The sequence below is a fragment of the Anguilla anguilla genome, chromosome 2 (genome assembly GCF_013347855.1).
Source record: "Anguilla anguilla isolate fAngAng1 chromosome 2, fAngAng1.pri, whole genome shotgun sequence".
Taxonomy (NCBI): domain Eukaryota; kingdom Metazoa; phylum Chordata; class Actinopteri; order Anguilliformes; family Anguillidae; genus Anguilla; species Anguilla anguilla.
The window spans coordinates 33,266,119-33,280,273 of NC_049202.1; the positions used below are offsets into that span (position 1 = coordinate 33,266,119).

Here is a 14,155-nt window from a genome sequence, read left to right on the forward strand (position 1 = left end):
TTGGAAAATTTTAATGAAATTTAAAATGGATACTTTTAAAATTGACTCTGGATTCCACAGATGCCCCACAATGCATGCTGGGCCCTCCCTCTATCTCGGCCTTACCTGCAGTAGTAGAGCAGCAGACAGAGCAGAATGAGCAGCAGCAGGGCCATGGAGCCCAGGATGGTGAGCAGAAAGATGGTGTGGTAGGTGGTGATGTCCCGCAGGCCTGTGGGGTTCAGACTCGTCCCTGCAAGACGAGAGGATTTCCCATGAGTCAGCAGGGCTGGGTCACTGCCCTGCATCTCTGTTCCATCTCATCCATGCAGTGGAATCGGGAGTACGTCCACCAAATGCATGGGGCATTTACATGCTACTGAAGTTTGTTCGTCTTTGAAGACAGTACCCTCCAAAATTATTCAGACCCTTAATGAAGATGAGCAGGGAAAGCTGTATAAAATAAGTAAAACAAATAAAGAGCTGAACTGTATGCTCAAAAAAAATTATACTTTATACGAATACAATTCTGGCCTCATTCCCTCTACCAGGAAGCTCAATCTCGTCTGCAAAAGGATCTTTTATTCAGACAACGATCCCAAGCATACCTTAAAAGAAACCAAGACATAGCTAACTGAGCAGAAAATTCGTTCCGTAAGAAACACCTCCAACTCAGCTTTAAGAGATTGGTGAAAATATTGACGGGGTGGTGTCTTTGACCCTTCCTCCATACAGAATTGGTGGGAGAAGTGGTAAAAGATCCCCCCAATATGTTTATACATATCTCATTAAACACGATAGAAGATGGCTTGGTAGTGTTATCCTTGCACATAGTTGTAAATATTTGTAAAAACTAAAATAAATGAGAAAAATGTTTTTTTTTTTTGCATTGGTTGATTCCATTGAATCATTATGAAAGTAGGACATTCTAACATGCCAGTATTTGTATTATATATCTCAGACTTTTTTGTTCATCTTTACCAGGGGTGCAAGTAATTGTGGAGTGCACTGTATTTCTTTTGACACACATTTTTTTTAATACATTCTTGAGGGTTCTATATTGCTATTTGAGATTCTTGTTCCATCCACCAATGGAACACTCGTCATGCAGTGGTAGATGTGAAGCATGACATAAAACCGTGACTGCTGGTGTCCAGGATACGCCACTACCTTTACCTGCAGAGGAAGGCATGGCCGCTACCCAATATCCCAACTGCGGGGCCACGAAACTCCAGGTCAGTTGCATCCCCTCCTTTTTAATGTACCCCGTCCTGTTCCTCACCCACAGACCTGTAAAGAGGAGAAGGCGCAGTCAGCCAAAACACAGAGCGCAAGACGAATGTGTATAACCCCAGTGACCTAGACCACCGAGTCAGGTCCCCTGACAGCATTTAGCGCAGTTATTTGTCAAGGAGTTTTAGTTTATTTGCCACCAGTGAAGACACGTGCTGTACCAAGGCCTGTTCCTAACATGGGCTTTTTAAAACCATGCAATGGTCATTAAAACATTTCCATCTAATTGAAGTCTAAAAGTTTTTTAAAAATCCATTCAATGTTTGTAAATGAATGAACCAAGAAGACTAAATGGATGGCCATTACATGGCGGAAATGAAAAGATCCATTAGATGGATCAAACCAAACCTGTTTCCTGATTTAAGTTTACTCACAGAACCACCCAAGCCTTTATAGTCCATGACATCCCAAAAACAGGTTTGCGGATAATTAAAAAGAACAAAAACATGATGATAAAAAAGTCGCACTTGCTGTCAGTAGATGGTTTCAAGAGCCAAAACAATGATGGGCTTCCGAGGGGAATGAAAATACAGTGGCTAGTCAACTGAGGAATTAAATATAAAAACATGCCTTGTCACAACATACTGTTTCCCCCAAAAGCCAGACAAGCAGTCTAATGGAGTTCTTATCAAGAAATGATGCGCACGCCTGTTCTGGCTGAACAACGCTCAAATGTATCCATTTTTCTCTCGCACACACAGGCACCTTCAAGGACTTCTGTGTCTCCAGCAGTTGTTTCTTTCCTTTCCTTCTCACGGTCTCAAACAGCTTTGCAGTGAAGCTAATCTCAGCCACAATGAGGCAATGCATGGGAGCCATTTTGTGGTAGAATGCTCACCACACCTCAGCTGAGGTGGAAAGGGAGGGATCCAGAGAAAAGTCTGACCTCTACCTGCCCCCCACTTCTAGCAGCACCTTTGTTCCCAGTTTTATGATAATGCCTTATTTTAATTACAAAAAGGCTTTCAAGCAGAAATGATATATGATGGCTCCTAAAGGAACTGCCTTTAGGCAACAGTATTATCTGGGTTATACAGCACTGCTGTATTTTCTATTTTTATTTTACAAATAATGACCCAGGATCAGCATGAATAAATGTATACAAGAAGGATATTTCTTTAAAATACTTTCTTTGGGTCTCATTTATATTATTAAATTACAGAGACCTTAAAAATCAGGATATATTTTGAACTCATGTCAAAGTGACAAATACTTCTCTCTCTCTCTTTCTCTCTCTCTCCTCAAATGTAAACACAATGCAAACACAATGACATCCAGCCACTCTCACTGTTAAATCTCACCCTGGGGTGAACCGGCAGTTCTGCTCCAGTCCTTTTATGGGATTTCACTCCCTTTTGTCGTTGCCGAGCGCCAGGAGATTAATGGGGTTTATATTACTGCTTCCAGGCATGAGCACACTCAAGGCTATACAGCTATGCCTGAGAACAGGAGGAGAACGAGGAGGCTGCTTTCAGTCTGGGGGACTGGCTGTTCATTTATTAATGAGCACCACTGAAACGGATGTCCCAGAATGCCTCTCTGGGGACCCAGTCTGGTCACCCCCTCTGCAGACTGACAGTGCCAGGGCCCTCTTCGGCATATTTAATGTTACAGCCTGCAATGCATGCTGGGAAAGGGATGCAGTCCCTACCTCACGAAAAGAGCTCCCTTAGGCTTATCCCCACTGTTATCCAGCTCCAAGGCAAAGAATGAATTTCACCCAACCAAGCCCTGTTGGTGAAGAGGCATCTTTCCAACAGAACACCTCAGTCTTCCAGTGTTAACAACCGGTTTGGGACAAACTGACCACAGACACTTTAAATCAACAGTTCATTGCAACCTTTCTGTGACAGAGAGCCTTCCTTTCTGTTCCAGTCCAAAGCGTAGCACCTTCCAGTTCAAACAACGGGCTCCCCTTCCGGCACCGTCCTCCTTGCGGCTCGACATTATCGGCAAGAATCAGCATGTGACCATAAATCACGCAGAGCTGTCCGTCAGTTAAAATATGTGCCGTGGTGCTCCAGTTGTGTCCGCCCACTTCCACAGAACGACGCTCAACTTGCGACAAAAACAATGCGGGGATGAATCCGGCTCCCTCGCCGAGCGGCACTTAGAATCGTTGTAATTATCCCCGGAGCCACTGACAAGCAAATAGGTCGGGCTGTAAAAAGCCCTGCCAATTATAAGCCTTTAAACTGAAGAGAGCTGCCCGCAGATAACTGCTATCTGGCACACACTATAATTTTCACCTCGGGCTTGGTGATAAAAAAAAAAAAAAAAAAAAAAAAAAAAAACGGGAGGAATTGCCTTGGTGTGTGAAATATAGTCCGTGCCTCTCGCTGTGGAGTCCACGGGAGCAGCTGATCTATCCACGGAATAAACGACGCAGCTGAATCGATGCGGTGAGTATGCTAGCTGCGCGATGAAAAGCAAGGGGTATGCCGCCTTTGTCATAGCGGCGGCCGCAGAACTTGAAGCAACATAGCGGCAGATCCATTAGTCAGGCCTGACAGGTTCACCCCCTTCGGAATACTGCTATTTATGGCCATTCAAAGATCTGTGCTACGCTACCAGAAGCAAAGTCAGGGCTTCCATTTCCAGTCCCGGCTATATTGAAAAAAGCTTTGTAATGCCTTTGCAATAACTGTTGAGGGGATCGAAACAGTGCATTCCCATCCACCCTAATCCTTAACAGTACACTTAAGTATGATGGATAGTGTGATCAGGACTGTCAAGTTGCTAAAAACATGTTTGTCGAAAATACATGTTTAGCTAATACCACAAGGGGGCGCTGTGGGCATGGCTGTGCAGGGAGGCGCTATCCCCGGCTGAAGCAAAGGGGCTTTCCCACAGTAATCCCCATCTTCCTTCACCTGGCCTTTCTGTACACACAGCCCTTCGCCACAACTGAGGGGTTCAAAAGCCCTCTCGGACGCGGCGGATCTAGGAAAAACAGCGGAGGGTTAGCCGCAGACATCCTGGTGTTTCTGGCAGGGGAGGCTTCCTCTTAGCCTCTGAGCTTTAGGGAGGGGTGAGACAAAGGGACTGCTGTACAAACACCACTCATGAGGACAGTGCTCAAGTTGGGAGGGGCTGCTCTCTGCGCATCTGCATGGGAGGTTAAAAACATGGAATTTGCCTCTATGTATTCTACCAGTTCTCTACGAAACAAGGCACGTTTCAGTATTTTATTGGTATGCGCAGCGATACATAGATTACACCAAAGAAAAAAAAATTAAATACATGGTAAGAAGTGGCGGTCCTTCGGTTTCCTACCAAATACAAATGCATGTTTAAAAGTCTATTACACTAACCTGTGCTTAGGGATATAGACAATGGCATTTTTTACATACTGATAAGACTATTTATCACTGGAACACAGCAATGTCTTGCAAACATTTAGACTTTTCTTATAGGCTGGCGATCCTAACACTGCAAGCCTACAGGCACATACACACATAGGCACAGACAGACAGGCAGACGCACACACACACGCACACACAGGACAGCACACACACGCGCGCACACACACACACACGGGACAGCACACACACCTGGAATCCTTTCTGCTCATCAGATGCCATGCTCTTCTTTCCAGCAGAGTCACTCCCCCTTGTTCAGATTGGCCACACACATAATTTTAATCTCCATTAAAAAAACCCTTAGGACAGAAGAGGCATTTAATGCAGGCGCAATCCTGATTGGCAGTGGGTTGCCTGGCAATTAGCGCACAGAAATGGCCTGCTTGACTAAGCAGCCAAAGAGTGACAAATCTTACCAGAACCAAAAGGCCTGAGACCATCATGGAATCAATGTGTCACTCATGTACCTCAGGCAACTGATGATCTTCCCAATCTTCTCATTACATGAAAGGCTTGTATAGTGTCTTTGATCCAAAGTTGTCTAAGTTAATTACAGCCAGGGAAAGCATCTGGCCCCTATCAATGTGCAGCACCAACCTGAGAAGTACAGCTGGACACAAGATAAATAGACTTAATGCCAGGAGCAAAGCCAAGAGGCACACGGCCAGTAAAAACTAAGGAGGTGATTATGTGTCAAGACTGAAAGATTCAGACAAGGAGGAGTGAGGACAGTTCCTTTTCTCAAAGAGAAGAAAGGAACCTTTAATGGCAGTAGGGAGTTATTACACTGAGTAAGGATCTTATTAGAAAGGTGTCACCTCCAACAGGTTCCCCATCACTATAAAACTAGGTCCACAGGGCAGGATACTGTGTCCTACGGAGTGGCCGTGTAGTATAATTGTTTGGGAGCTGGGCTTGTAACCCTGAAGTTGCAGGTTTGATTCCCTGATGGGGCATTGTCACTGTGCCCTTGGGCAAAGAGCTTGCCCGGAATTGCTTCAGTAAACATCCAGCAGTATAAATGGACTCTATAAAGAAGACGGCAGACAGTGTACGTCGCTCTGGATGAGATGGTCAGCTAAGTGCTAAAATGTAAGGCCTCCTGACCCTTCAACACATTTAAGAGTGGAGGTCTCCAATCTAGGTAGTGACTGCCTCGTGCCTTGTGGGTTCTGTTGGTCTTTGTGTCACTAAGTGGTAGCAGGCATTATGTTCATATCTGTAGGGATACCCCTTTGGGGAAAATGCAATTAGGAAGTTATGCCGAGTATTAGGCCCACAGCTCCTATAGACCAACCTCTCATTGATTCAACAAGATGTACCTGCTTCTCAGTCTCGCGAGTCTCAGTTTTTCCATTTTTTTCCAAGGAATATTTCAGGAAAAGCAGCCTCATACACATTGTATATTAGTACAACAGCAACACTTCACTTGGAATTCAATCCCGAGCTTACATGTAAACAGATACGTAAGGGAGGTAACCAAGACACCTTCCTCAAAAATGAACAGATTTCCACTGAAGATTAGACAAACCCTCCAGAGATTTCCCAGCCTCACGGTCTGAATTAAGGAGCGCATCTGCGTCGGCAACGTTCTTTAATTTCTATTTGTGTCTCCGTGTCATCCCCCCCTTTTGTTAACGTATACCCTCGCTTCCCCTTCCATCTTCACCTCCTATTCCTGTTGGTTGGCATGTCCTGAGGCCACATCCGCTTTCCTGTATTAAATTCCAGGATCGGTGCTTTGCATTCACACTCTCAACTGTCAACGGTAGCGTCACACACAGGTGAAGATAAAGGCTCTGTACCAGCCAGGCGGGGGAGAAGCCACGGCATGCTGTGGGCAACAATCGACACGCCTGAACCAGACCACTTTACACGGCGAAGCTGAATGCAGACCTTCGGTGTGGTACAGAAAGGCTTACGCTGGGAAGGAAGGAGCAAAGACTTGTGGGTAATATGAATGGCGTGGATAACGAGGAAAGGGTTTACGAAGCGCATAGATTTAGAGGGCAGGGACCTGATGGCAGGTGAGGCCGGGGAAGGGGCCGCCCACCGGGTCCGAGGGTACGGGAGTGAAGTCAGTAATGGGTCTGGGTCTGGAGCTCCAGTGAGAAACCTGGGTATGCTCCCTGTGAGTTTGCCCTATATTCGCGCCGTTGCTGATTAATGCATGTGAAATGTGGGTTAGGTGCGGAGGAGCAGAGCAGAAGGGGGAGCATGTCACGCTCATGACAAACACGCTGCCTCTCCATCCCTTTTCCCCGGCAGTCTCTCTATCTGTCTCTGCCATCCCCTCTCTCTCTCTCTCTCTCTCGCCGTCTCTGTGCACGTTACTGTGGCAACAGAGGCCCAGCTGAAGGAGCCTCGGAGGGAGGAGTCGCTCCGGTCGCCGCTCCGACGGCTCAGACGTTAGCGCATTGCGCGCCGGCCGGATCCAAAAGCTGGCACCGGCGCCCGGTTTCGCGGACCTCTAGCGCCACGTCGACAGGCCGCGAGCCTCCATGTGCTGCACATGTGCAGCCGTGCGCGCTGCGGGCGTGGCCAGATCTAACGCCAGGCACCCGGAAGCGACACAAAGGCAGGGGTTTTAAAGGTGGTCTCCTCCTCTTTATTAAGTCCCCATTGGAGCCGGGGCCCGCAGAATTAGGAGGAACCGCTGAAAGCTCAAACACACCCTCTGGCCTCGGCGGCTGTCTGTCTCCTTCGGTCCGTGCCGTCTCGTCAAGCTGCGGTCACAGGCTTAATTACCAGCGTCTAAAATTTTCAGGGGCTTGCTCGTAAAATATGGACTCTCTTTTTTTTAAAAAATGTTCCATGCAGATACAGCCTTCATTATAAAATACAACTTTGAATAGCATATGAAACAGTGCTCAATGGAGGGATGTTGAGTGTCCCCTCTACAGATTAACAAATCAAGACTCCTCTACAGATAAAATGAACTAGCTTCTCTATAGTTAAAATGAACAAGTTAAGGCTCCCCCTCTAACAGATAAAAGGAACGAGTCTGGGCTCCCCTCTCTACAGATAAAAGGAACGAGTCAAGGCTCCCCCTCTCTACAGATAAAAGGAACGAGTCAAGGCTCCCCTCTCTACAGATAAAAGGAACGAGTCAAGGCTCCCCTCTCTACAGATAAAAGGAACGAGTCAAGGCTCCCCTCTCTACAGATAAAAGGAACGAGTCAAGGCTCCCCTCTCTACAGATAAAAGGAACGAGTCAAGGCTCCCCTCTCTACAGATAAAAGGAACGAGTCTGGGCTCCCCTCTCTACAGATAAAAGGAACGAGTCAAGGCTCCCCTCTCTACAGATAAAAGGAACGAGTCAAGGCTCCCCTCTCTACAGATAAAAGGAACGAGTCAAGGCTCCCCCTCTCTACAGATAAAAGGAACGAGTCAAGGCTCCCCTCTCTACAGATAAAAGGAACGAGTCAAGGCTCCACCTCTGCAGCCTTATTTCTATAAGCAGACGAAAGAGAGGAGAGCCGCACCAATCCGCAGGGAAAGCTGTCGTCTGGCACAGCCACTTTGAAAGCCTGCTCGCTGTTGCATAACGGTGTGCTCAAACATGCAAATGCTACAGGCTCATGCAGATTAACCATTCACAGCCAGACAGGGAAAGAGACGGGGAACCATCCGTAATTCTCACCCCAGCACGGATTTTAACCAAGATTATTTATTTGGTGGTTCATAATAACAGTGCTTTCATCTGAGGGGTTTGTTTCATGTGTTTTTACATTTAAAAAAAACTTTACAGTCAGACTGCGAATAAAAAGATGCGTTCCTTGTCTGGGAAGCAGACACAACGTGGGCCTAGCTGTCTCCCTGGTGCTTTAAGAGTGAATTAAACACTCAAAACGGTTTGATCTACGAGGATAAAAACAGAACCAGACACTCAATGATGCCAGTGGAATGGGAATAGAGTGCTAACAAACACTAATGTCAATAACAAATGAAACCGATACTTTTTAAAAAGTTGAGCCTTGTTACCAGTTTCCTGCACTGTTTCAGTCAAATTTTATTTAATGTACCACTCATAAATGGCTTCACTTCACATACATCTTTTACATCCACTTCAAGTGGATGTATAAAATGGATGACAAATGGTTGACTACATATTTAAACTGACAGAAAAAGAACCAAAGGCTACAACCAAAATCAAATCGCCTTGACTGACAGGATTGAAAATGGAGTTTTTAAAAGAGTTAGCTGAATGCGTGACATTGCTATTTTTTTATGGAATGATTTATGGAACACCTGGTCTTGAGAGGAAAAAAAGATATTTAAGTAAAAATGTGAAAATCTACTGCAGGCCCCAAATGGCATTTCAGTTTTTAGATTCTCTTCACTGCAATAAGAGCTAATCAGCATCCTAGTAATAAATGTTGCATTCCATTGTTTTCTTTATGAGTGCTGAAATCCAAAATGACTTACAAAGATTACATTTGGTCTACAATCCAGAATTGAGCAGACCATGGGGCCCACCATCACACTCAGATAACGGATTATTTATATAGAACACCTCAGTTTAGGTGGTCCCATTGACCACAGCAAACACTTGGGACTCGAACCTACAGCCTGCTGGTTTGATTTCCGAGGGTCCCTGTCAACCTAGACCAGCGATCCTCGTTCCTGGTCCTGGAGAGCCACAGGGTATGCTGTATTTTGATTTTGCTTTAATTGATCAGTTAAGTGCCGAGTAACAACGCAAACCAGCAGACCCTGCAGGGCTTCAGTACCAGCAATGAAGATCACTGACGTAGAGCACAGCTGTAGTGACAGGACCATTGCGGATTAGCTGGAACACTTAGCTGGATCAGCTGGTTTTGATGCACTAATGGCTTGCATCCAGCCGACAGGAGTGTCACTGGACCGGGGCAGACGTCGCTCACCTGTCCGGGCCTCGAACCTCCACACGGGGATGCTGGTGGCGGCCTTCACGGGGGTGTCGGAGGGCAGGGGGATGGAGATGTGCACGGGCTCGGACACCTGGACGGCACTCCCATTGCGAGTGAAGAGGTGAGTGCTGACCGCCGCAACTGCCGTCAGGTCCACCCAGCCGCCATTATCGCCTGTACACACAGGGGACGTCACCAGTGTCACCCCCACTGCGATGACCGTCGTCATCGTTACCAATTGTCAGCAACATTATTTACAGGTACTGCATTTATCAATTTCAGATTATTGGGTTGGCTCACTGAACTGAGGCCAGGCTTTAGCTGGATAATTCACCCAATAGCCCCCTTCACTTACAGCTTGAACTTAAAAGATTACTGATAGCCCATCATTATTCATCTTCTGTGAGCGTCACCTCCATTTTAGCCCCTTTTCACATCTTTTATCACAATAATTAATATCACCTCAAAAATATAAAAATTTAATTCCTTGTGAAAGTAGCACATAACATTTAATCATGAGAGAAACTCAAGGAACACAGAGCCTCCTTCAATAAGATGGAGCTCTTGAATAGGTCTTTTATTTGGGATGCAGAAACAATTACAGACATATACTGTAAGTATGAAAGTGTAAGTACACAGAACATTTTAAATTTATGCTGATAATCAAGCTTTAGACTGCAAGTTCAGACGTTTTATGAATGTGTCCAAGTAAGCCATGAAAAACTGTATGCAATGAATCAGTGTGCCGTACAAGTCACTTCACACTCCTGGTAGTGGGTCACACTGATTTATCGTGAGAAGCTGTGCTCTGTACCGTTTTGCCCTTGAATCTGAGGACGAGGACCCTTGACTTCTCAGTACTGTGCTACTTCACATAGCTGCTGATGTCACTGCAAACTGTGATGCTTCAGAAATCCCTGTGATAACCCTAAGATTTCTACCACAGCCAACTGCTTCATCTGTGAGCTGTGACAAAGCACAAAATGGCGGTTTCTCTTTATTAAATGGGAAACTTACGGAAGGCTACAGACCCCACAAGGCTCCAGACACACCACATGAAAGTCGTAACCCACAGCCATAAAGATGTGTGTGTTAAGTTAGATTTACAGCTCATTTACACCACACACATAGCAGTCTTGTTGCATATGTGGTGCATATGTGATGTGACTTGTGTGTCTACACCAGTTCTGTCCGCTTTGCGTTGCTTGCACTTCACCAGTGGGTTTTCGTAGATTACATCGATATTACTTATTTATATCCATATTCTATCACAAAATTACTTAAGTCCCAAGACTACCATTTTAAAAAATTCCTCATGGAAATGTTTTGCAGATGTTCCTTTTATCTCTTCCCCTCAGTTCTTCTCACATTTAATTCTCCTGCAGGGTGGCAGTTGGCCTATTTATAGAGAAGCCCCTCTCGGCTGTCTCCCAGGGTTGCACTCTTCTTCTCTGAAAACTATCAATCCTCTCCACAGTATCTTGCAAGTGTTTAGATAGACTTGAGTATTAAACTAGCCCTTACCCCAAACTTGTTAAGCTATTGCTTAAGAACACATACTGTTGCTTTTAAACATTATTCTACAAAGAATTAATGAATAATTTGTGGTTTGCAAACTGACATGACTCACTTATTGAGCTTGTGAGCTTTACTGAGGCAGACCACATCTTTGGAACGCATCCATTGGAAATTCACTTTTGACTCACACGTCTCTGTTTGTTAAAATTATTTGATGTGAATATAGTGACTGATTCATTAAAACGTTCAACTTTACTCATCATAAAGATAAAAATTCCTTCTTCAACGGATAATCGGCCCAGCAAGTTTTGAACAACAAGTGCAGAAATGGCTAGTGAAGGAGACATCGTCCCTGAGGATTTCATATTATTTCTTTTCTGCCTGGACAAGAAACTTAAAAGGCTAGTTTGTCAGTATTTCAGCTGCTTATGAAAATATCTTCTGGTCTCTACTGGCACAGAAGGGCACAGTGCACGCACCTGCAGTGATGTAATGAAGCAGCTTACACCATATCATATGTGTCCAGCATTGTAGAGCAGGTTTGTGTGCATAAGCACTTCTCTGTGCCACGCAGCAAGCTGGAAATACAGAACAGATGTGGACCGGAAAGCTGCGGAGCAGCTGGGCTGCAGAAGGCCATGCCAGGTCTGAGCCGCGTTCGCTTCTGGCGCGGACAACATCTTTCACCGCCATTACTTTACCGTCAGTTTCACTGCCGGATGTAGCGCACGCCAAGCTGTGCCGCTACGTGTGTGGAGTCGGTCAGCCTTCAATTTTTAAATTACCCAACATTATTCTTTTCACGGTCAATACTAGTGCAGGTCTGAAACAACGTGTCACTTAATTTCGCTGCTCTAAGTTAATAACAGAGTGTGTTGTGTGTAGGCTGAATCTGGGCCTAAGGCTCGAACACGACGCGGTAATAGCGCGTGTGCAAACTGCCCGGGCTCACCCGTGGCGTTGATCTCCTGGCCCAGCAGGTAGGGGAAGCCGCCGATCTCATACTGGGTCTTGGCGGCGGTCAGCACGGCCGACAGCTCGGGGTAGGAGGAGTTCTCCGGCAGGTGGACGGCCTTCCTCGGGAACTGCACCAACGGCTGGTTCCTCGCGCCTGAAAGAGGGGGAAGAGACAAAGGCGCAAAATGAAAATGGCGCGCCCACCCCAAATCCTCCCTGCGCCACAGACCCAGCGTTCTGCTCAGGGCTATGTCGTCGATCTTGCTGCTAAGATACTGGTAGCCTTTCATAAACTAGTATGGATGATGAGGAATAGCAGAATAACAATTAAACATGATTTGGTGATACTTAAAAATAATCAGGTGTACACAGCACATAGTGTAAACACAGAAGATAAGATGGAGCAGGAGGGTACAATAAAATGGAGCAGTGACAGTACCATGTGTCCAAGTAAAAATGTAATTTTTTTTGTTGCCACCAGCACTGAGGGACTACTATTTTAGTGCACAAAACAAGTGTGTTATAAGTTAATATTGAGCTGAGTATTTGATTTGAGTATTTGTATTGTTTTTATTAAGTATTTGTATTCAAGGGACACAGAAGAAAAAAAGAGAGATGAAGGTCCATAATGTTAGCAAGGCAAAGTCCAAAGCATCGATTCCATGTTGCTATTAATGCTTGATCGGTTTTATCTCAAACATGTTGAGCAGACAAAATGTTAAAGCCGCAACAAATAGGTGACCAGATGGCCAGCTCATAAAATCCAGACAGTCTGGCACACCAACTGGTCCTAAACAACCTAGACCCCCCTCTCCTCTGACCCTATAGCAGAATCTGGGTCGACCTTCAGCAACCAGCCTTCAGATACACAGCCAATAAGAGAGCTAGCTTGGCGCAATGTGAGGATCATTCCAGCTCTACTAAAGTGCCTTCTCTGAAGACTGCGCTTGTGAATTATCCATTTAATAGTACGATTTTATTGTTTTATTATATTATAGGATGGAATCCATAGCTGTTTAAAAGGAAAATATCTTGTTTTGTCCAATGTCAAGTGTGTCACAGTTGTATATGACTGGCGAATTAAGCGCCGTTCACACCTTTTACAAAATCACGCGCTGACTACAGCTCAATTCAAAAAGATTTCAAATGGCACTTTTCTTCCCTGCTGTCGCCATTACATCTGTTGTTTTTGAGAGTGGAGGCAAAGATTTACCTGCTCCTTCACCCAGGATTGTGAGGGTGAGAGAGAGAAAGCTGCTTCACTGCTCAGAGGCACATGTCTATGGTACAGAACACTGGCAGTCTAAGACTACAAGCCGTTAAACTACTGGTTGCAGTGAATACTGGTTAAAGAAGCCCGACCCAAAAACAAAACTAATTCAATTCAAGTTTATTTGTATAGGTGCTTTTTATGGAGATAATGTCGCAAAGATGCTTTCCAGTGGGAATACAATACAAATTGGGCAGAAAACCAGGCCTGAACACCCAAGAAGCAAGCAATTTAGGTGAAACAAAAAAAAACTCCCCAGTCGGAAGAAAAACACTCAAAATGGTGGCCAGAAAAAAACTCCCCAATGGGAAGAAATCTCAGGAGGAACCTGGCTATAGAGGGGAAGCCATCCTCCACTGGTCGGCCTGGTGTAACAGTTGAGATAAAATGAACAGAAATGTAATGAGTTATCCATCAGAGCAAATGGTAAAATGGGTTGGGCAGGTTAGACAGAGGTGGTCAAATAAATAGTTAAATTGAATGCTATTCCTGCACCATTCCATGTGTGTAAACGCACTTACATTAAGTTTACACTGAACATGTAGCATTGCTACATACGGCGGCGGCTCTCGTGCATTAGCCTACAGCTGGAGCGGCCTCGGGTGCCTCAAAGGGCCCCGCAGCAGTTATGCATTCGGTCACGTGAGGAAGACGTATTAGGGGCGGCCTGAAGGGAGAAGCCGGCAGTTTGACAGCGGCCTCTTCGCTCTCTGCACCGGGGCCCAGATTCCGTTCCCCTCCGCTCGGCGCGGACACGCCCATCCATCCCCGCTCCTGCGCCGGTTGTCCTTTCTCATTAGCGCTGGCCGAGATGGCGGGTGATTTACGCTGACGGGGCAGCTTCAGCGCCCCGGTCAGAAACGGGCGGCGCGACGTGTAGCGTC

General features: G+C 45.7%; 1 protein-coding gene across 1 annotated transcript in view; it reads right to left on the minus strand.

Moving 5' to 3' along the window:
* Positions 1-14,155, minus strand: part of LOC118219464 (protein FAM171A2-like) — a 48,870-nt gene that overhangs the window by 7,127 nt on the left and 27,588 nt on the right. The window contains exons 4-7 of the mRNA XM_035402631.1: positions 11,997-12,155; positions 9,521-9,700; positions 1,156-1,269; positions 106-232 (exon numbers count right to left, since the gene is read on the minus strand). Of these exons, the coding sequence (XP_035258522.1) occupies positions 106-232; positions 1,156-1,269; positions 9,521-9,700; positions 11,997-12,155 (580 nt within the window). The remainder of the gene's footprint in view (positions 1-105; positions 233-1,155; positions 1,270-9,520; positions 9,701-11,996; positions 12,156-14,155) is intronic.